General features: G+C 42.1%; 1 protein-coding gene across 2 annotated transcripts in view; it reads right to left on the bottom strand.

Moving 5' to 3' along the window:
- The window catches only part of GBF1 (golgi brefeldin A resistant guanine nucleotide exchange factor 1), a 161,756-nt gene that overhangs the window by 19,456 nt on the left and 115,935 nt on the right, over window positions 1-26,365 (bottom strand). For both annotated transcript variants that reach the window (XM_006831287.1, XM_006831288.1), the window contains 5 exons: window positions 10,542-10,673; window positions 5,892-6,010; window positions 5,282-5,390; window positions 4,425-4,485; window positions 3,273-3,327 (listed from right to left, as the gene is read on the bottom strand). In XM_006831287.1, the coding sequence (XP_006831350.1) occupies window positions 3,273-3,327; window positions 4,425-4,485; window positions 5,282-5,390; window positions 5,892-6,010; window positions 10,542-10,673 (476 nt within the window). The remainder of the gene's footprint in view (window positions 1-3,272; window positions 3,328-4,424; window positions 4,486-5,281; window positions 5,391-5,891; window positions 6,011-10,541; window positions 10,674-26,365) is intronic.

Genomic DNA, 26,365 nt, shown 5'->3' with positions numbered 1-26,365 from the left:
TCCTTCCCATCCATGCTTTTAGCTTTTCTATTGCTTCATGGCTTACTTTCTGGGATTTATATATCAAACTGTGTAAAGACTCATTCCTTGGAGAAAGGAAGGCATGGCATCCCAGTTTATTAATGGAATTAGGAATGTCATGCTCTCAGCTGTCCTCAATTCTGGTGCATCAAGGAGCCTCCTGCTCTTTTCAACATTGGTCTTTCTAGAAACAATTTGTTTTCAGCTGGGAAGGTCCTGATTCCTTGCACCCTTACTCTATTTCATTCCCCTCTCTCTTGCTGTATTTCTGTTCTTCCCAGAGCTTCCTTTTAGTCAGAGGAACTATCACCTGTTGATGACTCTAAGGTGTAAGTTTTAAAAGAAATTTCCTCTACCCTAAGTTCACAGTTACTTTAAGATCATTTCTTTTCCCTGACCCTGATGCTTTTGAAGCTGGGGTTTGAACCCAGTCCTGCTGCAGAATTATACTAAATGATCTCTGTACCAATGGTGGTAGTGGTATGTGCCGTGGAGTCGATTCCTACTCATAGAGACTTTGTATAGGGCTTCCAAGGCTGTAACTCTTTATGGGAGCAGAAAGCCTCATCTTTCTCCCACGGAATGGCTGGTAGTTTCGAACTGCCGACCAAGAGATTAACAGCCCGATTCATAACCACTGCGCTACCAGAGCTTCCTGAATTGGGCAGCAGCAACTCTTCCAGGAGCTAACAGACTCTAAAGAGAACAGAATCGCTTTTCCTCCTTGTCCTACCCCCTCCCTCAGTCTTCTCCAAACTCTATAACCTGGAGGATCCTTGATTCTCTGCCTAGAAACTATGTCTATCCTACCCATAGCTTCTTCCATTTGGTGAGAGGCCCCAAATCTGAGTTCTTCCCAGCTCTTACCAACATAGCAGTAACCCTGAACTGGATTTACACTCCTTGTCCCTTCAACTCTAAAACGCCTGCAGTCATATACCCGAGTTGGAGCTTGAAGAGCTCTAAGCATTGTGGCTACAGCTCTCCCAGAGCTAAGTTTCCCTAGAAACTTGCCCCAGTTTCAGCAGAAGTAGGGTCTGTGGAAGCTGGGAGAGCCTCCCTACTGGCACTCAGCTGGGTCAAGTTTACTGTAAAAACTGTTTAGAATGAGGAGTCAACCCAAAATGCAAAAGGACAAGAAGCCCAAGATATCAGTCAGAGAAAACAAGGACTTCCTGGGTTTACTGGCAGTTGTCTGGGTCCACTTTCATGAGGTACCCCTTCTTTCCAGGATGCTCCCCAATTTCAGGGACTCCAGGCAGTCCTAATTCCACTGAGAAGTCCACCATTCATTGAGGTTCCTTTCCACACTAGGCTCTGCCCTTCCTCACTGTTTTCTTCTCTGTCCTCTGCAAAGCTAGTTCCAACCTGTTTCACTGAGCTTTCTCTGCCTCCTGGCTGGAGTAGGGGCTGAGAGACTGTCAGTTCTCACAAATGTCTCATCCCTTCAAAAGAACAGCTGTGCTGCATGTCCTAACGTAAGGGGGAGGGGGTTGGGGGGCAGTAGGTATTCATGGAACCCTACATCACTATCTGCGCAACACTGTGTTCCCAAAGGACACATAATTAAAAAAAAAAAAAAAAAAATCATGGAGACAAGCCAGGTAGCCAATGAAGAGAGCTGCAACTTAAAATTAGACAAACACACAAATGAAACGTAAGAAAAGAGAATATAGGCCTACGAACTACCTAGCTAGGCAGACTCCCACAGTTCTTTTAATCTTCAAAGACCTGGATATCTACAACCACATCTCTAGCCTGCACTTTCTCCTGTGACAGACAGCTCACACAGTCCAGACCTCTTCCTCCTCTTTCTTAAGGTAGATATGGGAATTAGTAATTTCTCCTATATCTCAACCTTTAAAAGGCAAAGATGCCAAGATTTCTCAGTGTCCTGGGCTACCTTGATACCTAGTTTGTTTTTGTCAATATAGAATTCTAAACCTTGGAATGTCTCCTTTAATGGTAACCAAGAGAAAAAGAGACATCTCAGCTAGTTCAATTACCCTTTCCCTCCAACTCAGTCAAGGACTGTGCTTAATTTAAGCTCTCTATGCAGGTTTTGAGCAGAGAGGGGGTAGAAGAGAAGGAAGGGAAGGGTGTTGTATGGAGGTCCCTCAGTTTCTCAAGGAATGATAGTTCTTAACCCTCCCCAAAGGTGGCAGTAGGACTCAGGCTCAGCATCTAGTCTCACTAAATGATGTATCACCAGTTTAAGGCTTCCTCTTCCTGCTCCAGGCAACCAAATGCTCCAGAGAATTCTCCACCCTACAAAGCTACAAACACATGCAAGTTCCAAAGCTGTGCTGTGTTACACGGGAGGGATAAGTTGGGCTCTACACAGTGGAAATGGGACCCAGATGTTACATATACAAAAGTAAATAAACATTTGAAGAAATAAAAAGGGGGAAAGTAGAGGGAGAGGGAGAGAGACCTTGAGGTTCTTAAAGAGTAGTACCCTCTCTAACTGGTTCAGGGCTTTGGGCTGCTCCCCACTATTTAGCTCCAGTTTGTTGAGGAGACATGGAGAAATCTGTGAAAGACAGGCAAACGCACGATTTAAACAGAGTGAAATAAACTCAGACACACACCAACAGGGCACAGGGCAGGAATGGGGATGGATGGCAGGGAAGAGGGGAAGGTGAGGTGCATGCACCAAATGGCTAAGAGTCATCTCCATGGGCAAAACCACTTAGGTTTGCAAGCAGAATTCTCATCAGAGACCTGTGAAGTCCAGGTTTCAGATCATGCTAGAAGCCATTCTTCTGACCATCATTCTTCTCCTAGAAATTTGAGAACCTTCTGATTTGGAGTCAGGCTTGATTTGTCTCTTTACTAGAGGCTAGCACAAGTGTAAGCCCAGACTAATCCAGCAATACGATAGGATTTGGGCACTGTCTCTTAGGCTCCTACCTGCTGACAAGGCCTGGCCCTAGCAGGACTTTTATCTTTGTCAACATACTATTTTAGACAGCCTGCCGGACCTCACCAAGGGTCTATGAAGGATTGGCTCACCAGCTTATCTGGTGGGTCAACAAAGGCCAGAAAGGAAAAGCTGGGAAAGGAGAGGCATCTGGGAAAGAACAAATTGCCCACAGAAGGAGGGGTAGCTGTTTTCTAGATTCCAAGCAGACCTGTTAGACAAAAGCATGTTTATAACTAAGCAAAGCTACCCAGGAAAATCTCCATCACATTGAAGTTGGGAGATCAAGGCTTGGATTAGGGAAAACAGACCAGCTTCCAGATTATACCTTTTTCATGTTAGTCCCCACATAGTTCTTCGGTTCTTCTTTAAACTGAGGTAACCTACAAGATAAAGAATTCCAAGGAATGTCATTAGGGATAATAACAAGGTCCCCTCTCTAGTCAGCAATAAGTCAGAGATGCTCTGGGCCAGGAAAAGCTAGGAAGAGAATCAGGTTAATTTCACCCCTTTCAGAGCTTCATCAAAGAGCCACAGGAACTGGGGGATGCATGACATGAACATTTTCTAAAAGAGAAGGTGAAGTCAACAGGGCAAGGTAACTAAGTGCCCTTGGAATGTGGAGGTTTTTTTCATTCTTAAACAGACTCCTTGCTTATGTTCACTTGGTAAGTGTTGCCGAAAGCCAAGAGATAGGGAGAGGGAAATCTTATCAAATCCCCAAGGAACCTGGGCATATAGTGAGAAGGAAAAGCAAGGTTGAGGTTTTGAAGCCAGTAAATTTGAGTCTAAGAAGTAAGAAACTCTTTGCAGCAGGGACCAGGGGCAGACCCAGTCTGTAGATAACAAGGATTACTATTTATAGATCTGAAGAGCAAAAAGAAATCCCAAAGGGAGGTTTTAAAGCCATTTCCTCAGCTCTTCTCAAAGCTAGTCTATTAAAAGGAGGTGTAAGAAACCGACAGTAAAGGTGTACTATGAAAAGGCCTCCTATGCCCTAAACTGAGCACTTTGCCTACGGTAAACAACCATGCCGCCTGGTCTGGGACTTTCAGTGCTTAAATTGGGACAGTCCTGGGCAAACCAAGATCACGGCTCTGGTGACCCTAACCTTGACCCCTCCTACAGAAATCAGGATGAGCTCTGGGAGCTCAGCTACTTGTTTCAGTGCCTTTGGACTTGGTTTTCTCTCTGGGTTCTTTCCCAGCTGTACCTGCACAGAAACACACTAGTGTGGGATGCAGAATGAGATCTGTCAGCCTAGATCAAATAACCCTCTGCCTCCCCTTGAGGCCAAGCAAGCTCCCTCCTCTTTTTCCCTTGCCCAGTAACCCTGGGCCCAGAGAGCTACCCCCATCTATAATCCCAGTCGCCTCTGATGTGGCTGTGGGGTTGGCTGGATCCCTGAAGTGGCTATGTGGAAGCAGGCAGACTCAAGAGGCCTGGGCAGCCGGGCTGAAGCAAACAGCAGCAGGTTTACCTTGTGAAGAGCAGCTGCACCATGTCTACGAGAGTGTGCTCTGCGGATTTTCTCAATAACTCTGCACAGGCAAAAACAAATAACACAGGTGTCATTACTTGCTGTGCTATTATCAGGAGGCTTCTCAGAGCAGACTCCCCTCCAAACCCTGTTTACCGAGGATTATGCCAAACTTATTAAAACCAGCTCCAGCTCAACCTGGCAACCATAATGTCACTGGTCCACTAGGTGGCACTACTGAGTCAAGAAAAAAGGGAAGCATGGATGGTTCTGTATAGTTGCAGGTTGCTGTCATTCCCAGAAACCCTAAGGGAGGGAGAGTTGGTTTCTGGGCTGAGTCAGTCTGGAATCCGTCCCACCTCCTGCCCTGGCACAACAGGTTGAGGGCTTTATTCCTATGTTTCACAACAGTCAAGGACAAAGACTTCTAGATTCTTATGACTGTGAGGGAGACAATAGTCCAAAGTTTTCCTCCTCTCAGGTTCAGACTCACCAGTTGCTTCTTGGAAATCCTACACAGGGTTGCTATGAGTCAGAACTGTCTCAAGGGCACTTAACAACAACTAAGACTCAGAGAAAATAGCCCTGGTGTTACTATGGGTTAAGTGTTGGGCTATTAACTGCAAGGTCAGTAGTTCAAATCCAGCAGCTGCTCCACAGGAGATAACTGAGGCTGTCTCTACAGTCTCAGAAATTCTAAGGGACAATTCCACTCTGTCCTGTCGGGTCACTATGAGTCGGTATCATCTTGATGGCAGTGAGTTTTTGGTTTGGGGGTTCACAGACAGCATCCTGTGTTCACACTCAAAAAACACTGGCCCCAGGCATGGTGAAGATGATGAGATTCCAGCACATACCACTAAGTCTCATTTCAAAGCAGATCCGGAAGCAAGACTGCATAATTTCACAAACAGATTCATTGGTCAGGTGGGCACCCACTGGGGTCAGCAACAGAGTCCGCAGAACCTATCAGGAAGAAAGGGAGTCACCGATCAACAGGCAGGCTGGGTGAAGACGTGGGCCTGAAGGGAGCAAGGCTGCCACATGCCCTCCAGTCTCCTAGGGAAGCACTGAGGGTGAGGAGGGAGGCAAGTAGGAACACTGACCTTGCTTCATTTTGGTAAAGAGGTCTCTTGGGACCTGTGTTGGAAACTATTTTTTTTTTTTTTTTACTTCTTCCGGCCCTAATCCTGGAACTCAACAGATGGATGGAACTGATAGTCTGTTAGAGGTATAAGTGTATTAAGGGCTTCCAGTATTTAATATCAATTCATTTAAAGCTTTTAATTATTTTCCTGAGAAAAAGCTTTTACTTTGGGTACCCGAACTGCTTGTTTAGAAACAAAGTCGCTCTCTAAACCCCACTGGAGTCAAAACACAGCTTCATGCTGACGGCAGACTAGGGTGAGTTGAGCTGGTGGCACCAGCTCCTGGCCATTAGCCTAATTGCTCTCGCCCTTTGCTTACCTGAAGGATTTTCATCAGGACCACCTCATCACTGGCAGGGTCCGTGCCCACAAAACGGGCATGGGTGACAGCGTCTGCCATGTTCTCCATGCCCTCAGCTGTACCCTCATGAATGGGATCTACTCAAGTAAAAAAGAAAGACTTAGTGTGGAGAAGAGAGCAAGTAAAAAGGCAAGGCATACTGTCTAGGGGCTGCTTTAAGAGGCTTTGTTTTCCCCCTAATTCCCTTGAGCTCTTGAGAATTTTTGCCCTTAAGTAGCTTTACTGAGCTCTTCTGCACAGTGATTCTCAAACTTAGGCATCAAAATCACTTGGAATGCTTGTTCCAATATAAATTGTTACGCTTCATTTGCAAAGTTTTTGAATTAGGAGAATTCTGGATTTTGCATTTCTAACAAGATACCCAGTGAAAGGTAGAGTGTAGACATGTGCTAACTTGGGTGATGGGAAGGCAGTTAAAAAGAAAGGGGGAACAATCAAGGGAGAAGAGCAGAGAGTGGGACCCTACCAGAGAAGCAGTGATGCCTGAGATGGAGGCAGAGACAATGACATGGAGAGATGGAGCAGCTGGGGACTTTAGACCCAGAGAGGGAGAGGGTCTGTGTGCTGACGACTGAGGGGCAAGCTTGCAGGGTATATCCTTCGGTTGGCTGATACATGGAGGGGACTGTAACCATGGCAATGAAGTGCTGTACAATAGGATGAATGTAAAGCTAATGTTCTCCCAAGTAAACTTTCATATAATTCACAATAAAACATTAAAAAAAAAAAAAGTGGTAGTAAATGGCTTTCTATTTTTCATGTACTGGAAAGGAAACAATATGTATTTATTTTCTCATTAGGACAAACCGTTAGGAACTTTCCTGCAAATGATTAAAAGGAAAAGAAAAGGGGGCACAAAAAGGAGAGAGAAAAAATGATTTTGAAATGGATAATGATAATGGTTGTGCAACATGGGTATAGTCAATGTGGCTGGATTTGAACATGTAAAAAAGGTTGAAATGGCAAATATTCTGTTGCATACATACTATTAAACAAAAACATTCCAACAACAAAAAAGATCCCCAGTGAAGCTAACATGGCTGGTCAGGGGACCACACCTTAGGAATTACTGGGTACAGCTACTCATTTCTGGAAGGAAAAGCCTGGAAGTATGAGTTTTTGGCCCAGAGGAAGCACGGAGAGAGTATGGCCAGAGCTTTGAATGCCAAGATTACCGCCTTTCTCTTTTTGTCTTTCAACACAGCTTCTCTCCCTGGTTGCTTTTAGAATTTGTGCTCAGGTGCAACTAAGGTAAGAGAGCAGCCAGAGGAAATGGATAGCCACTGCTGCCAATACTCATAGCTGGTGCCACATTACAGAAGCTCAGAAAACTCTTCCTATTTTGGTTTCATTCTTCTTAGAACAATAAGGCACTGAGCAAGAATCCAGCTTAACTATACAGGCATTGGAGTTTTGGTGTGGCACTGTGGAATAATTCACTGGACCACAAGGCCAGTTTGAACTGCAAGGTCAGTGGTTCAAATTCAGAAACCCTACACAAGGTCACTATGAGTCAGAACCAACTTGACAGCACTTAACGACAACAAACAAGCATTGGTTGGGCAAAGAGGTAGAAGAGAGGGATAAAGCTTAGCTGTGAATAAAGAAAAAGGGATGAGCTAGGGGTCAGCTGACCAATGTTGGAAGCTAACACATATGTTGCCAAGCAGGGAAACTGCTCCCATTCATGTGTCAAACCAAGGAACCAAAGAAGTTGTCTTCATCAAGGCCTATGAGGTCTCTACAGAACTGTAGGTTATGGAACTCTTGCCCCCAGGTCTGCTCTGAAGGTCCCTTTTCACTGCCACTCAGTCCTGAAATGGGAGAAGTAAGAAACAAGACAGGGACATGATAGTTTCATGAGTGATGGAGAAAGTTGCTCCAGAGGTGGCATTGTACAGTACAGGAGCACCTCAAGTGATAGTAGTTCGAAGGAGAAATTCTTACCATTTTATCGTTCCTAGAACCTGAAGTTAATGGAGTTCCAATGCCTAAAGCTCAGGGATAGTCAAGGATTCTGAACACTATTTGTACAACAAGCCAGAAACCGTTCATTAGTTGTGAGTGGTTTTCTTCTCTTTGTCCTGGCTCTTTGTCCTACTTAGAGCATCCTTCTACTCAGCACCAGGAGTGGCTACTCTAGAGGTCCTGCAGAAGGAAACCAATTGCACTGAGAGTATAATAGAATAACTCAGCTCCTTCCAGTAACCCAGTGTTCTGTTTCTTCCAGTTAGTACAGAAAATCCTACACTCTCAAGGCCTTTCCTGAGTCCTTTTCATAGCTCTGCCTTATTCAGACCTCCAGGGTTCATGGGAAATCCAGGTTCTTTTCAGTGCTGTATGTCATTTCAGAGCTCACTGAATGGCAGCCTGATCATCCTTTCTTTCATTACTCTCCCCTGTGAAGGTCATTTAAGCTCTAACTGATCTCTTTATAGGTCTTATATCCTGAGCTTGAATGAAGTAGCAAAGTTAATTTTCTAAAAAGGCAGGTAGGAGTGACAGGTCTTTATGTTCCACTGGTGTATGAACCATAAGCAGGGCCTGCCAGCAAGCCTGGCAATCAATGGCACAAAACCTGGTCTGGTAGTTGTGTGGGGCCAGGCGAATCCCAGAAGCCTTGGGTCACAGGATTGGAAGATGGGGAGGGGCTGGTTCTTCTAAAAGGATAGCCTTAAACAAAGGATTGTTTGGTTTGGGTCCACTTAGACCTTGTCTTCCCCTAAGACCTCTTCCCTCAGAATGTCCTCTCCTGGCTACTCTAGAACAGACCACATGGAAATGTGCCAGTCTTATCTCCTTTGCCTTCTGGCTTTCATACCCTACTTCCTGCTCCTTTTCTCATGCCCACTGCAGTCACCACCTCCAGCATTCTACTTTCTCCCCACAGGAAACTCCAATGACCAGCTGGCCTGAGGTCTCCAATATCTACCCTGTCTGCCAAATCTAAGGAGGAAGAGAGTAACAGGGACAAGAGAGCAGAGGAAAAAGGCACAAAGGCAGCAGCTGCTAGTGGCTGTGACGAGAGATGACCTGCAGGTGGTGCTCAGGGCAAAGCTGGAACAAGCTGAGCCTGATTTTGCTTAGGAAAAATAGGACGCCAGAGCTAAGGTGCCTGGAGAGGCTGCTATACCTATTCAGAACCTAGCTGGCACCTAGGATCCTGCTCAGGATACTTGAACTACGTGAATTCAACTTCCTAGAGAATATTTTTAAAATTTCTAGCTCTGAACGTAAGGCTATTTTCCTTCCTGGGTAGCTACAACCTGAGCCTTATCATGTTTAGTTCCCCTTCTTAGAATCAAGGATAGCTGCCTGCTTTCCATTTCTTCCTCTTGCACATAGGTGGGCAATAAGGGAACAGGAAACGAGGGTCCTAAATGATTCCAACTAAAAAGGAATCCAAAAAAGACACCATAAACAAATTCAGAGAGAAATTAACAGACAAGGTGAAAATATTGGTAATAGAATAAAGATTGCTATCTCTAATAAACAATAAGAGAAATACACAACTCAATTAATGAAAAAAAAGATGGGGAGAGAAGAAATTCAAATGGCAAATGTTCACCTTCAGGGGGATAAAAACAACAATATACCAGTTTTCATCCACCAATTGGTATAAATAAAGACTAGTGATAACTTCAGTGGTGGTGATGGAATAAGGAAATGATGCTATCATAAATTTCTGGTGGAAGTGCAAAATGCTGTAACCTTGGGAGGGCAACCTGGTAGGACCAATGAAAATGTAGAATGCATGGAGCATTCAGTCCAGAAACCTCAAGTATAGGAATCTGTTCTACAAAATGAATATTAGTAAATAAGGACATATGCACTTCAACATTATTTATAATGGCTCCAAATAGAACATAAATATTAACCAATCAGAGAATGAATAATGGAGAGACTTGTGTTATATCTGTACTATGGAAATTATACAGCTATTAAAAAGAATAAATAATATTGATAAATGTAAGATGTACATCTAAACACTATCAAGTGAAAAAAATAATAGGTAGCATACAATTCTATTTTAATTTCTTTTTTCAAAGAAAGGGTATACTTGTATGCATATATTTATATATGAGGGGGCTTCAGAAAGTTCCTAGAAAATCCCATTATTTTTCAATTCCATTTTACCATGAAATTTCTGAAGCCCTTATGTACATGTAGAGTAAGAGTCATAGCAGGTTATTAACACTACGTCAGGGAGAGAAACAATAAGAAAGAGGCCATTAACTTTTTTTAGATGCCTCTTTATTATTTGTCTTCTTCTAATACACATGCACTATATTTGAAAAATAATATTTAAACCAAATCAACAAACTTTCAAGGACCTCACACCCTTAACTACTTTCCATCCCCCAATCTTCCTAAGCATGGTCAGAGGAATCAGCAGAGTCCCAGAGTCCCCACCCAATACAAACCTAGTCAATTAGTAGGGATGAATAGCCAGTTACAATCATATTTCACTTATACAAGAGAAAGAGATGGCTGGGAAAAAACTTCCCAGTGTCACTAGCTCATTGCCTAGGTCTTGGCCCTTCCTCTCCTCCCAGGAGAGGCAGGAAATAAATGCCGTGGTCATTCAAGTAAAGCTCAAGCACTTACCTATGAGCGCATAGGACAGGAACTTGTTGACAGAAGTGAGTGCCAGTCCAGTGATCGGGCCAGTGGTATCTTCAGAGCGAATCACTTCCAAGAATGGACGGAGAAATACATTGGGCTCAATCTCGGAGAGTTCTGCAAGAAAAGAAGATGACAAAAAATGAAACCAGAACAAAGGCATGTTTGTGCCATGAGGATACATGTTTCAATTACAGGATCAATCTTTCTCCCTCTGAATTACCTTAAATCAAGTTCCAGACAACGTATCCTTTTATCTGTGAAGTTTTTATATATGTAGCTTTAAAAGATAAAGCTTAAGAAACAAAACAAAACCTACACCCCATAATGCCATCATCATACTTATTTGTAACATCACCAAATACTGCTGGGTCAATTTTCCTTGTCCATTTAGGGAGAAAATGCTCAAATTCCTCTCCCTCCCCAGTGATACACATGAAACTTCATCTGCCCTGCTAGGTATCGCCAGTGTGGCTACAAAGATCTCAGGATGGGCTGCCATCTTTAAGTCTTTTGCTGTTATGGTCAAGGTTACTGCTTTTAGGGACAGAGCACAGCACATCCCTGGAGGTGAGGGAGAAGCCTTGTTGAAAAAATAAGTAGAAAAAGAACAAATGACTGGCTGTACAGCCCCTCATCCATGAAGTAGTTTGTAATCTGGGAAGATCCTAACCATTCTCCAAGCCCTCTTTACTGCCTAGACTCAAACAAGCAGAGGACTACCTGCCCTGAAAAGAGGTAATTAATAACACTTATTTTTCAGATAAGAAAAAATGAGGGTCAGATAAGACTGGCTAGTAAGAAAACAAGAGTTGCAATTTGAACCTAGACTGTATGTGACCCAGAATAGGGTTTCTGAGGAGCAGTTGGTAGGTTAAAACCACCAAATTTGTAGTTAGCAATTCAGTGCTTATCTTACAGCACCATACCAGGACTCCAGTAACTCTGCAGAACAGAGTCAAACTGGCCCTGATAGTTTCCAAGGTTATAAACCTCTATGGAAGCCGACTGCCACAGCTTCCTTCTGTGGAGCAGTTAGTGGGTTTAAACCATTGACTTATTGGTTAGTAGCCACTGCTTTAACCACCGGGCCATCAAGACTCACTCCTCCAGCTCCGGAAGTTGTTGTTAAATGCTGTAGAATCAGTTCTGACTCACAGCAACCCTGTAAAGGGTTCCAAGGAACAGCTGATCTTGTGGTTAGCAGTCCAGTGCCTACACTACAGTGCCACACAGGTCAGAAAGAGTTGTGGATGTGATCAAGCTGCCCACCTTTACAGACAAAAGGAAGCTAGGTTTCCCAAGCACTTTCATTTTCAGGCAAATGCAAGGAGCTTCCTATTCAATTCCTACCACCTCCCTCTCAGAGTAAACATTTCCTGAGCCCGGCTGCTCATCAGATTAATGCTTTAATTAATTGGCAGATTGGGTAGCATTTTCCAATCTTGTCTGTCTAGTGTTCACATCAGCTGTATAAAACCTGCTTCTCATCCCCCACTACCCCCACCTAGAGATGTACAATTTGCAGACAAAATCTGGAGAAAACCCTTTGTGTGGGGAGGGTGGAGCAGATGAAGGTTGAGCTGTAAGGAAAAGAAATATTTGGAAAAACCAAAAGATATGAAATACTTAAAAAATGTAAAGTTATCTAGTTTGGGTGGTTGCTTTAGGAATAAAACTGTACTAACAGGGTTGTGGAGTCCTGGTGTGGCGCTGTGGGTTACTGCAGCAGACGGTATTTGAACTGCAAGGTCGGCAGTTCAAGCTCACCAGCTGCTCCCTGGAAACCCTATAAAGGGTAGCTAAGTGTCGGAACCGACTCTACGGCACTTCACAACAATAACAGGGTTGTGGTATAGTGCTGTGGGATAAAGTACTGGACTACAAGGTTGGTTTGAACCACAAGGTCGGCAGTTCAAACTCACCAATGACTCCTTGGAAATCCTATATAGGGTTGCTGTGAGTCAGAACTGACTTGAAAGCACTTAACAACAGAATGTGCCATTTGGTCTGTCATTTAAAAAATGGTCATGCATAGAATATTTTGAGATGTAAACATCTAGGTGGAAAACAAAATCTTTGAGGGGTGGGACAAAGAACAGATTTTCTGAGTTTTCACCTAGTACCTAGTACATACAGTCATGTCTTCCTTCTTGGTGAAAGGTGTTACAGCCTCTTCTTTGTTTTGTTTTAATGATATATACATTCCAGCACTTCCATTCTTAACAGAAACTTACTGCTAGATAACTAGAAGGGCTGGACTTCCTCCATCCTTGAAAGGGAGCAGGAACTGATGGTACATATAATGTTAATTTCCCCCAAGAATTTGGTCTAGGTAGAAGTGGAGCTTTGCTCTCTAGGTTCAATTGTTGATTTCCAGGAGCATGCAGGTTTGGAGGTGGGAAGTGCTCCTAGCAGGGCATCACTAACAAGGGCATTTCTATTTTATGGGGTATGTCTCTGTAAACATGTAATTTAAAGACTGGAATTTCAATTTATAATCCTGATGAAATGTTCAGATGGGCCATCTAGCGCTTCAAATTATCTATTGGTAAAGATAATTTTTTGTTGTTGCTTATGTCAATCCATTGTAGACCCATACTTTTATAAAGTATATTAAAAATGCAAAAAGGAAATTTATAAAAGATACAATATACAACTAATTTTTATTATTAAATCAACATGCACAAAATTACCATCAGGTTGCTATAAAAATGTCTAAAGGCTTTCTCTTGATTTCTATATGCACTGCATTGTATATGGCAGCAGTCTGTGGACCCACACTGATTTGCAGATTATGCTTTGAGATTGTCTTTCTAGATAACATACTGGATCATGTCAATTCTGACACAGTGACTCTATATAGGACAGAGTCTCCTATATCCTCTGTAAGATTTTCAAGGCTGTGAATCTTTATAGTAGATGACCACATCTTTCTTTTGCAGAGCAGCTAGTGGGTTCGAATTGCCAATCTTTCAGTTAGTATCCCAACTCATAACCCACTGTACCAATAGGGCTCCTTTTTCTAGATAGTTCTCTAGTAAAAAAAAGTCCTAATTTTTGACTGACCATTCTAGGAATTCTCTAAGTCCTGGGATATCGTAACTAAAAAAATCCTTAAAAATAATTTACAGATGAGGCAGGTAACTAAAGTTTAGGGAGGCTAAGTAATTTGTACAATGCCACATAGCCAGTTAAGTGTTGAAACCAGACTAGAAGATATCAGGAAAAATCATGGGCTTTAGAGTAATGTTAAAATTCCAATTTGGTATGTGTGATCTTACTTACTTAACTTTTTTAAGCCTTTATTTTACTACCTGTAAAATAAGTATTGCACAATTACATTTAATTGAAAACTAAATAGCAGCTAACATTTATGGGTACGTATGTATGGTGTTGGAGGAGAATATTGAAAGTGCCATAGGCTGCCAAAAGAACCAACAGATCCATTTTGGAAGAAGTGCAGCCAGAGTGCTCCTTGGAAGCCAAGATGGCCAAACTTCGTCTCTCATACTTCAGACATATTGTCAGGAGGGAGCAGTCGCTGTAGAAGGGTATCATGTTTGGTTAAGTTGGAGGGTCAGAGAAAAAGAGGAAGACCCCAATGAGATGGATTGGCCAAGTGGCAGCATCAATGGTCTCAAGTGTGGCAACAGTAGTGAGGGGGGCTCAGGATCTGGCAGTATTTTGTTCTGCTGTGCATAAGGTCGCTGTGGGTTGGTACCGACTCTATGGAACCTAACAACAACAACAACAACAACATTTATGATGTAATTTCAGATATTTCAATTTCTGAGGACCTTAGCTTTTTCCAAGGTATGTGTTGTTGTTGTCAAGGGCCATCCAGTCAGTTGTGATTCATAGTGACCCTGTATAGATTTTCAAAGAGTAGCTGGTGAGTTTGAGCTGCCAACCTTGTGGTTTGCGTGTGTGTAATATCATCAGAGAAAAGAATAGGTCTTCCTTTTAAAATGAGTGACTGAAAAATACCAGCATCCATTTCGAAGAGATAATGATACTAATAATAACAGTGGGGAAAGCAACCATTTTGTGACTTTGTGCTCAATAATATGGTACCTTCCTTCCTTGCAATTAACCTTTCTTTTAAAATGAGTCTTAGAAAGAGTAGTTAAAATTATACAACTAGCAAATGGTTTAAGTGGGAATCTAATTCAGGTCCACTGCACTCCAAAAGCTGTATGTCTAGCCATTTAACACTTCCATTAAGTCAGGATAGAAAGGCTTCTGGTGTATTCCCTCCCAGCTTGGCCTGCCTGAGAACTGAGATTCAATCATCTGGATCTCCTTCAGAAGAGCTCCCTGAGCCCTCCAGGATAGAGGTGCCATGATGTTGCCCATTGTAGACAGGCTGAGTAATTTCACAACCAAAGAGACATCTGACACCCCAGCCAAGCAGCCAAAATTCCCGCCCTGGAAAGCTATCAACCTCAAAGCACAAACAGTCCAGTAAACAGAGAGTGCAGACCAGGTAGAGGGGTGCTCTGAAGGTGACTGGTTCATGTTCTAAGATAGGAAGAAGAAAGAAAAAAAAGGGTACAAGGAGAGGAAATCAAATCCATCTCCCCATTGGAGAAAGAACACTTGAGATCCTTCTAGGACCTGGTTACTTGCTTCTAAAATCAAATCCAGGTCTATCTCCTGGCTAGTCAGTGCGGAATAACAACAATTACAACGTGAACTGTTAAACTATATTTGGGGAAGTCCATGAGCCACTTCAACTAAAAGCCAAATGAAGTCCTTTGGAGGTGTTTTGGTGGTATCCAGTGAACAGGGAGTTAACTCCCTATATTAAAGCATAACACAGATGTCTCAGTTTGGCACAATATTAGTCTGAAAATATACATAAGTACCCCCTAAATCTCCTTACTTCTCAGATTTTGAGGTGACCTGTCCAAAAGAAGGATGGATTTGGATAGCTTTCTCTTTTCATGGTGGAGCTTCCACCATGAATGATAATTTCTCAATGTGTGGCCTCAATCCCTGCTAGCCTTCAGGATAAGAGCCACCACCCTTCCAGAAGGCTTGTTTTCTCCAACTCAGCAGCCTTTTCTCATTTGGCCAGCAGTGGACTGGCACATTCCTGAGCCAAAATGCACACATAAGCTGCTTTCTCTGGTAGTGAAGCTCTCTTTCCTCCTGAGTGACTCTATCAGAGATGCTTGGGCATTCTCATTTGGATTACGCTGACAAAGAAAAAGGCCTATGGTATATTATTTCAACACCATTTGACTTTAGAAATGCCTGTCTCAACCCTTTACTCTTAGAGCCTATTTTTCCCTTCTTGCTTTCTAGAGGGTCGCCAGCCTGCCCTACCATCCTAGCTCTTTATCCTGCAAATAATGGCCTATGTTCTGGAGACACAGTATCATCATGCACAAGATGGATCATATACACAGACTAATGAATCAGAGCATGATAAAACAGAAGTCTAGTACATTTACCTCTCTTGGCATCCAGAGACATAAAACTATTTGTGTACCAGCAGCTATTTGGTTTTTGGCTTTTCTGTCTATGCCTGCGCATTCCATTTTAGGAGAAAGTGTTAACGTCCTCTTAACTCTACTTTTCTAACTATGCTGTACACAAGAATATTTCTTGTAAAAGTCAAAGATTGAAAATGATCTAATGGGATTTCTCAGGTACTGTAAGTTTGGTAGGAACTGTGTTCTTTTTGGCCACTTGGGGATATTAAGAGTAGTGGTCCATAGTATGAGCAAAACTAAACCTTGGCAAAGCCATGCCTCTGTCAGTTTCAAAGTTTTCCAGACCTGTGAGTGGTCAGATTGGGTAAATCAAGTATCAGAAACTGATTTGAGAGTAGACTACTGCTAAAGGGCAGCTCCTAGAGAAAAGTATTTCCTAGCCTGGAAATACTTAAAGATCAAACACCTTGCCACTAATTTTGAATCCAGACAGGCCTTTGCAACCCTACCCATATAATACGAGAAAATGAAATTAAGAAATGCACTAGCCCCAGTCCTAGTGACCTTGGGCAAACAGTTTACTTCTCTGGGCTATAGTTTTTTTCACCTATAGGTCTTTTCCTGAAGAATAGGAAGTAGTGTGGTAGTAGTTTACTTAGAGTCTTTAAGACTCCTTTAGAACCTAAAATTTACGATCTGATTGCAAAGTACAATTTGGGAATATATGCACATGAATGCAGACAGACTGCTACTAAGGCAGCCTGGCTGGGTGTGGTGCTGTCAGATCAGCACTGAACTGTGAACCACAAGCTCGGCAGTTCAAACCTACCAGCTGCTCCTTAGAAACCCTATATGGGGCTGTTATGAGTTAGAGTCGACTCGATTGCACTTAATAACAGGAAGGGGAAGTGGGGATGTGATTATCTTTGATATTATGACCCTTTAAGAGTGTGGTGGCTCCATATGGTAGACACGCAACTGCAAACTACAAGGTCCATGGTTCAAGTCCACCAGCTGCTCCATGGAAGAAAGATGAAGCTTTCTGCTCCTGTGAAGATTTAAAACCTCAGAAACCCTGTACAGGGTCACCATGAGTCAGAACTGACTGGAAGGTACTTAACAATAACAAGAGATCAAGTATGATGAAGGCTTAATCACTGCAGCATCCTTGTACAAAGTGAGCTCATGGGTCTACCTAGGATCAGCAGTAGAAGATAATGGCACCAACCACTTACATTAAGAAAGCCAAATGCTTTCTAACACTGCTCCTTTAAAAAAAACAACAACCAAAAAAACCCTTTGGGAAGTGGTCTTTCTTCAGATTATCTATCCCTCAAAACCCAATCCAACTTTTTTCCCCTCTTTAAGAAAAACAAACAAGAGCAATTCTACCCAATTTTACATTTCCCCTGAACTATCACGAAGTAATTTGTAGACAGTCACGTTCATGAGGCCCCAAACCAAGCCAGAGATGACATAAGAACTCCTCTGAATATATGGCACAAAAATGTTCAAGATGATCAAGAAAAAAGAATTTCTGGCATTTACATATGCTGGATGGCTCAAACAGCTAGTCAGGACAGTGGCCAGCTCTCTGTCCCTTCAAAAGATAACACAGGCTTTGGAATCTTGGTTTTCCTTGCATTATATTATAAAATAGACACTGGAGGGGGAGAGAAAGGAAGAGCCAGAAACATCACCATAGAAAGCTTGCAAGTCCGTCTTCTGCCTACAACTGATTGGAACACCTAAAATGGGGCTACATCGTGCCCAGTGAAGGAGGCTTCCTGTGAGCCTCTGCAATATATAAGACTATAGGTGGAATCCTGAACCACATGCAGATCTTCAGAGATGGGAAATTTCCACTTGAAAGGGCAAACAGACCAGCCTGGAGCAGCTAGAACAGAAGATACTTCTTGAAAGAAAGACCTATAGGAAAAATACAAAACAACATGGACAGATCTACTGTTAGTACAAGAACAAGGAAGTTGCTTGCCCAGGAGACATCAAGGAAAGTAGTAGGGTCCCCTCAGTGTAAACCCCCTTCCAAGACTAAGACTCAGTGGGACTACACACTCTGATTGGGACCACGCTCGTCACCGATAAGGGGAAGTAAGGGAAAAACAGCAATGAAGCTGCAAGCTAAGCCCTACCATGTTCAATAGACTCCTGTGAACCTGGGTGGAGACCTGGTTGGCCAGCAGTGTGGCAAGACCTGGGGACTCCTGGGCCCAGAGTCAGTGACATAGCCACAGAGGACTAGAGTGGAGAGTGAAGTGTCCAGCTGATAAGAAGAGAAGGCATATGTACAAGAACACCCACACTTGCAGATAATACCCACTTGACCTGGCTTCAATGACTGGATGGATGATCAGAGCTCAACCAGAAGAAGAAAGAAGAGGAAAAAAATGAGTAATCTGATACAATTTGATGAACTTGACCTATACCTATGAAAGCAGTAGCTCAAAAGAGGGAACAAATCTTTAAAGCAAGGATCATTCCCACCCCCCTCCATACACAAAGCAGACAGGGTTGGACAACTTGGACATTGGCTACCCAAAATGGGAGGGTGGGGGCTACAAAGGCCAGAAGTGACTGGCTTACAAGCTTTCAAGAGGGAACCTAGATTCAGAGGAAACGAAGGAAGGTAGACTCTCCACTGAGTAGTAGCCAATCTGTCTAGAAGGGGCTGATGAAATGAAATGCGGATAGGTCTCTTGTGATACAATAGTGAATAATTATCAGGACTGCTTGTGAGCGTTGGAAATGTAAAGTTAGATATTTTATAGCAAGAGGGGGAGTGATTAACTTTTCAGTCTAGGAGTGGAGGTCCCTGGGACCATGAAGGGAGCAGAGCAGAGAGCGGGACCCTACCCAGAGAAGCAGTGATGCCTAAGATAGAGGCAGAGACGATGACGTGCAGAGCAGTTGGGGACTTTAGACACAGAGAGGGAGAGAGGCAGTGTGCTGACAACTGGGGGGCAGGCTTGTAGTGTATACCCTTTGGTTGGTTGATGATGCCTGGAGGGGATTGTAACCATAGCAATGAAATTATATACAATAAGATGAATGTAAAACTAATGTTCTCCCATGTAAACTATCACATAATTCACAATAAAACATTAAAAAAAAAAAAAAAGATAAGACAGGCACCTATAGGCAGCAAACACATGGGAAATAGTTTATTGGATGACTTTCTCCAAAATTATGAATAAATCTTGATTGAAAGAAAAATTATATTTTTACCTTGGACATTCCTATTAAACAGTCTGGTTGGCTATATATGAGGGGCTTTAAAAAGTCTGTGGAAAATGGAATTAAAACATACTAAAATTTTCCCACGAACTTTTTGAAGTCCTCTTATATTACCCTTACAAGAAGAATCCCATTCTACTGCCAAGGACAAGGATCTTAATTTGCCTCAAACATCAGCAAAAGCTATATAATTAAACATAATTATCTATATAGGGTCACTGTGAGTCGGAACCTACTCAATGTCACTTAACAACAACATCATGCATAGATTATTTTACTTTATTCTCCTAGTAACTCTGACAAGTAGTTATTAGTCTCTCCATTTTACAGATTAAAAAATCAAGGCTCTGAGAGATTAAGTGACTTGCCCAAGGTCTGACAATAGGTGAAAGAGGTAGCATTTGAACCCATGTCGGTTCTGACTCAAAAGTCCGTACTTTTCAACACTGTATTATGCTCTTAAATATTACACCTTCTATCGCCACAGATTTATTACAAGCTATATTAATTGTATGATTTGGATGACAAATAAACAATCCCAGAATTGGCCTTTCTTCTGCACCCTTCTTCCTCCTAAGCAGTGACTACACATATTGATCTTTTGTACTGCCACACAAATTAAGAGTCAGGTTTGCTCAGGTTCACTCCTAATCCAAGAGGGAGAGTGAAGAACCTTTAACAAGTCCAGCAAGGCTAAATGAGGCCCGCAGGGACTGGTCTCAAACATATCACAGAGTCCCAGGACAGACTGATCCATCTGTCTTACTGAGAGTTACAAGTATGATGTGTATCAACTCTAAACTTTAGTTCTCTTTCTTCTAAAGGAAATTGGCACATATTGAAAGAAAAGCAATTAGGATGTAACGTACTGGCAAACCAGAGCTGCTACGGCCTTTTGTTCTTCCTTGCCATTTTCTGCATGCATCACACAAGAGCAAGCCCACACTTCAGCAGGCAATTTGAAAGCCCAGGAGAAATTAAAAACTTATATCGCTATCTTTTAAAACAGAATAATTCACCCCAGTTATGCAGCCATTACACTTGGAGCAGTTTTCTCAACCCAAATTTCTCTCATGCATTAGTAAAAAACTTTTGTTGTTCAACTGTAGCTACAAGGCAATTACAGGCTTATTACTAATTACTACCCTGTCAGGTTTCCTCTAGAGGCTCTAAAGGGAAGTGTTGTTATTGTTGCCATTGAGTTGGTTCTGACTCACAGTGGCTCTGTATAGGATTTCTGAAGAGTGGCCGGTGAGTTTGAAGTGCTGACATTGTGGTTCAAGCTGACTTTGCAGTCCAGTGCATTAACCCACAGCGCCACAAGCAAAATCTATAAATGACGGCAAAGTCTGAAGGGTTAATGCCAAAGCTGTTGGAGAAAAATCAGAGAATATCTAAAGAGAATCAGTGATGGGAGTGCTAAGCAACCTCTCCCTGTTCCCTTAATGTACAGAATCCTACTAACTCACCTTTCACCAACAGCTGGTAACAGTTACTACAGTGGCATATCATAAATTCTTATTGACACCAAGACTGAGGAATCTTATTCTGTTTCAGTCACCCTCATGCTAACAGCTAACAAGCTTAGAACTTTATGAAAAGGGATAGTTACCATTTTTCTGATGGGGAAAGTCAAAACATCAAAAATGTAACAGATGGGGCCAAGGCAAGTCTAACCACTTATCACTGCTGCCCCTAAAGACCTGTTTGTGAGCTAGGAAATAAAGAAAGAAAGAGTATAAGAGCAGCAATACTTTGAAAAGTGCCCAGAGAATCTTCAAGACAGCTGAATCTGGAAAAGCAATTCTGGAACTGTTGGAGAACAACTTCACAAAACACAGGACACAGACCCAGCCCAGCTAAACTTCTGTTTTCCCAACAATATCTGTCTGTCTGTTTTTCTCTTGTTTTCCCCTAACTGCATACTTAATAAAAAGATTATTATTTTGGTAAATTTACTTTCCAGCCCATAATACAGAGTTAATGTTTTCTGCAGCCTATAAGCCTCCTTGTGATGGATGGTCACTTTATAATTAAACACTTTATGCCCAATCAACTTACAAATAATGGGTATTCCATTTGTTGTTAAGGAGCTCTGGTAGCATAGTGGTTACAAGTCGTGCTGCTAATCTCATGGTCAGCAGTTCAAAACTACCAGTGGTTCCGTGGAAGAAAGATGAGGCTTTCTGCTCCTGTAAAGATTTACAGCCTTGGAAACCCTGTACAGGGTCGCTATGAGTAGGGGCTGACTCCCTGGCACATTACCACCACCACGACATTTGTAGTTATTGTTAAGTGCTGTCCCAACACATAGCAACACTGTACAGGGTTTCTAAAGAGAAGCTGGTGGGTCTGAACCGTCAAACTTGAGGTCAGCAGCCTAGTGCTTACCTCTAGTAAAGATAATAGAGGTAAGCACCAGGACTCTATTAAAATATATATCCAAATTTAGAAAGACCCAAAAAGAAACATGGAACAGAAATAAGGTGATTTCTGACAGGAGATAAACCTACAACTCCTTCACTCCTAGATAAGAAGGTATAGTTCTAATGAAAATATGGTATCTAAAAAGGCACTGATTTCACCAAATGATGCTATAATTGGACATTCATATACCAAAACAGAAGGGATCTCAACCTACAAAAATTTACCTTAAAATGGAACACAGATTTAAATGTAAAACACAAAACTGAGACACTTTTAGAAAAACAAAAACAAGAGAATATCTTTTTGACCTACAGTCAGGCAAAGACATGATATAAAAAGCATAATCAATAAACAAACAAGTTCCCCCAACTCCCAAAAAGTTACATGGACTTCATCAAAAATAAAAACGCCTACTCTTTGAAAGATACTATTCACAGAATTAATAAGCTATAGATAGGTAAAAAATACTTGCCAATCATATTTCCAGCAAAGGATTTGTATCCAGAATAAAGAACTCCAAAAACTTTTAATACTAAGAAAACAAACCAATTCAATTAAATGGACAAAAATTTACAATAAATGATGATGCATGGAGGTGATTGTAACCATGGCAATGTAACGATATATGATAGGATGAATTTAAATCTAATGTTCTCCCATGTAAATTATTACATATTTTACAATAAAACATTTTTTTTTAATTACAACAAAGTCAACTAACACAATCCAAGAATGAGCAAATAAATTGAACAGATATTTCATCACAAATGATATTTTAATGGGCAACAAGCACATGAAAAATATGCTCAACATTAACTATTGTTGTTGGATTCCAACTCACAGAGAGTCTATATGTTGTTCTTATTGTTGTTGTTAAGTGCCATTGTGATACCAACTCATAGCCGAACAAAACACTGCCAGGTCCTGTGCCCACCTCACAATTGTTGCTACGCTTGAGCCCATTGTTGCTGCCACTGTGTCAATCCATCTCACTGGGGGTCTTCTTCTTTTTGGCTTACTCTCCACTTTACCAAGTATGATGTCCTTCTCCAGGGACTGGCCCCTCCTGATAAAATATCCAAAGTACGAGAGAAAAAATATGGCCATGCTGACTTCTAAGGAGTATTCTGGCTGTACTTCTTCCAACACAGATTTGTTTGTTCTTTTGGTAGTCCATGGTATTTTTAATATTCTCCAACACCCAAACTCAAATGCATCAATTCTTCCATGTTCTTCTTTATTCATTGTCCTACTTTCACATGCATATGAGGTTATTTAAAATACCATGGCTTGGGTCAGGAGCACCTTAGTCCTCAAACTGACATCTTTGTTTTTCAACACGATAAAGAGGTTTTGCATTAAGCAGCAGACCTGCTTAATGCAATACATTGCTTGATTTCTTGACTGTTGCTTACTTCCATGAGTTTTGATGGTTGATCTGAGCAAAATGAAGGGCTGACAACTTTGATCTTTCCTTCATTTATATGGATGTTGTTTATTGGACCAGATTTGAGAATTTTTATTTTCATTACATTAAGGTACAATCTATATTGAAGGAATAAATAAGTGGATTGAGTGCTTCCTGGGACAGAAAGTTAAACAGATGTGGAAAGAAAGGAGGTGACTTCTGATTTGGGGCAGCCAACGGGACCAGCCACAGCCATTTTGATGGCATGTGAGTGGATTGAGACATAAAAAAAATTCACAATGCAGAAGCCTGCCTGTGACTTACAGCAATAAAGAGACAGCAACAGTGGCCATACAGCCCAACCACAACTGTGCCCTCTTCAACCCCACCAGCTGTGCTACAGTCAGTACAGTTGCTATACACCAGAGCAACAATAACCAACATCAGCTAAATTCACCAAATTCACCCTGAACTGAACTACATAAACAGCAAACAGAGAATGAATGGTGCACAAGTTCATCGGTTGAGCACACCCACCAGAAGGTAGCTGGTAAGTGCCTAAGAATACACCAACATACATTCATCAACTTAACACAAATATAACAACACAATGCCATGAAAGCAACAGACAATCTCTGTTCACATGATTTGTTGTTGTTGTCAGGTGCCATCGAGTCGGAACCGACTCATAGCGACCCCATGCACAGCAGAATGAAACAATGTCCGATCCTGGGCCAACCTCACTACCGCTGCCACACTTGAATGCATCAATGATGCCACCTGGCTGATCCATCTCGTTGGGGGTCTTCCTCTTTTTCTCTGACCCTCCACCCTACCCAGCATGACATCTTTCTCCAGCGATTGTTTCCTCTGGACAATATGTCCAAAGTAGGAGAGACGAAGTTTAGCCATCCTGGCCTCCAAGAGCACTCTGGCTGCACTTCCTCCAAAACAGATTTATTGGTTCTTTTGGCAGTCCATGGCACTTTCAGTACTCTCCTCCAACACCACAACTCAAAGGCATCAATTCTTCTACGATCCTCCTTATTCACTGTCCAGCTTTCGCATCCATATGAGGCTATTGAAAACACAATGGCCTGGGTCAGGCGCACCCTAGTCCTCAAGCTGACATCTCTGCTCTTCAATACTTTAAAAAGTTCCTGTGCAGCAGATTTGCCCAGTGCAATACGTCGTCTGATCTCTTGACTGCTACTTCCGCGAGAGTTGATAGTTGATCCAAGAAGAATGAAGTCCTTGACAACTTCAATCTTTTCTCCATTGATAAGAATGTTGTTTATTGGTCCAGTGGTGAGGATTTTTGTTTTCTTGACATTGAGATGCAATCCATATCGAAGGCTGTGCTCTTTAATCTTCATAAGTAAATGTTTCAAGTCCTCTTCACATGATAGAGTAGCTCAAATAAATGATCAAAGGGCAAAGCTTAGAAAATGTTTTTGAGGAAAAAGAGGTACTAGAACTGCCTGAAAAAGAATTCAGGAGAATGATATTTAGTTACCTCCAAACTACTGACAGAAAGGTCAAGGAAAACAAGGAAGAATTCAGAAAAGGGCTACAAGAACAATCAAAACCGATAAAGGAAAGTGTGCCTCCTTAGTACACTGGGTTGATGGGGATGGGCAACTTAGACTTTGGCTATCAAAATTGAGGTGAGGCTATAAAGGCATGAAGTGGTTGGCTTGCAAATTTTCATGAGGTGCTTAGTGTCAGAACGAGGTGAGTCAGATAGAAACTTCGCTGAATAGTTTTCCTCTTGTCCAGATAGGTCTGGTGATGAGGGTGATAGGATTTTATGATTCAGTTGTGAGTAACTGTTATCAAGTCTAATGGTGATTGTCATGACTGTAAATGTAGAAGAGGTGTAACTAAAAGGGGGGGGGGTGCAGTTAATCTGTCAATTCAGGAACAGAGGACCTTAGGACCATCAAGAGGGAAGAACATGAGAAGAGTGAGGGATCCTAACGAGAAAAGCGGTAATAACAGAGATGGCGGCAGCGGCGGTAGTTTAGAGACAGAGCAGCAGAGATAGATAGGCCTGTGGACTGAGAAAGGCAGTGTGCCTGCGGGCAGGAGGCTGGTTTGCAAAATGTGCTCTTTAGACATTTAAGCAAATATATATTTTCAATGTGGTATGTGTACATAAAAAAAAAGTTAATAGAGGTAAATACTGTTAGCTGATGGTGCATGGAGGGGATTGTAATCATTGCTATGACTTGCTGAATGTTAAACTAATGAGCTTCCCTATAAACTTTCACTCAAGTCACAATAAAATTTTTTTTTTTTCTTTTTTTTAAAGGTAATTGGAATACCTAAAAGGGGTTCTAGAACTTGACCAGTCACATAGGCCTCCTGCAGAGCCTTTGCTGTGTATAGGACCTTAGGTAGGATTCTGAGCCCCTACCAGAACCTTCAGAGGTGCGATATTCCCACTAGAAAGGACAAGAAGACCAGTCTGGAACAGCTAGAGTGACAGAAGATACATCTTCAAAGAAAGATCATCATGAAAAAATACAAAACAAAAATAGCAGTATGACTGGTTACTATAAGAATAAGAAAGTTGTTCGCCAGGAAGCCATCAAGGCAAGCAATCAAGTTCCTCCAGGACAAATCCCCCTCTAAGACTAAAACTCAAAGGGAACACATGAGCAGGCATGTAAGCTTGCTGATGACCACATTGGTCTACTGGTGAGTAGAAGAGGTAGAAAGGCAGAAATGAAGAAATGGGCTGAGTTCAACCACGTTCTAGACTCCTGATAACCTGGAGATTAGAGAGATAAGATGAAGGGCTGGTTGGTCCAAAGTGTGGTGAGACCTGTGGACACCTGAGCCTATGGACAAGCATATGGAGACAGAGGGCTATTGCTGAGAGTGAAGCATCCAGCTGATATGATGAGAGAGGAGTCGCACAAGAACACTCAAAGTTGCAGACAATACCCATTTGACCTAGCCTCGATGGCTTGATAATCAGAACTCAACTTTTGTTGTCGTAGTTGTTAGGTGCCATTGAGTTGGTACCGACTCATAGCGACCCTATGCAAAACAGAACAAAACACTGCCTAGTCCTGGCCAACCTCACAATTGTTGCCATGCTTGATTGAGCTCACTGATGCTGCCACTTTGCCAATCCATGTCTCTGGGGGAGAGGAGGTCTTCCTCTTTTGCTCTGACCCTCCAACTTACCAAACATGATATTCTTCTACAGCGACAGGTCCCTCCTGACAACATGTTCGAAATAAGTATGACAAACGAAGTTTGGC

This window comes from Chrysochloris asiatica, unplaced genomic scaffold (genome assembly GCF_000296735.1).
Source record: "Chrysochloris asiatica unplaced genomic scaffold, ChrAsi1.0 scaffold00003, whole genome shotgun sequence".
Lineage (NCBI taxonomy): Eukaryota > Metazoa > Chordata > Mammalia > Afrosoricida > Chrysochloridae > Chrysochloris > Chrysochloris asiatica.
This window is presented reverse-complemented; position numbering and strand designations above follow the sequence as displayed.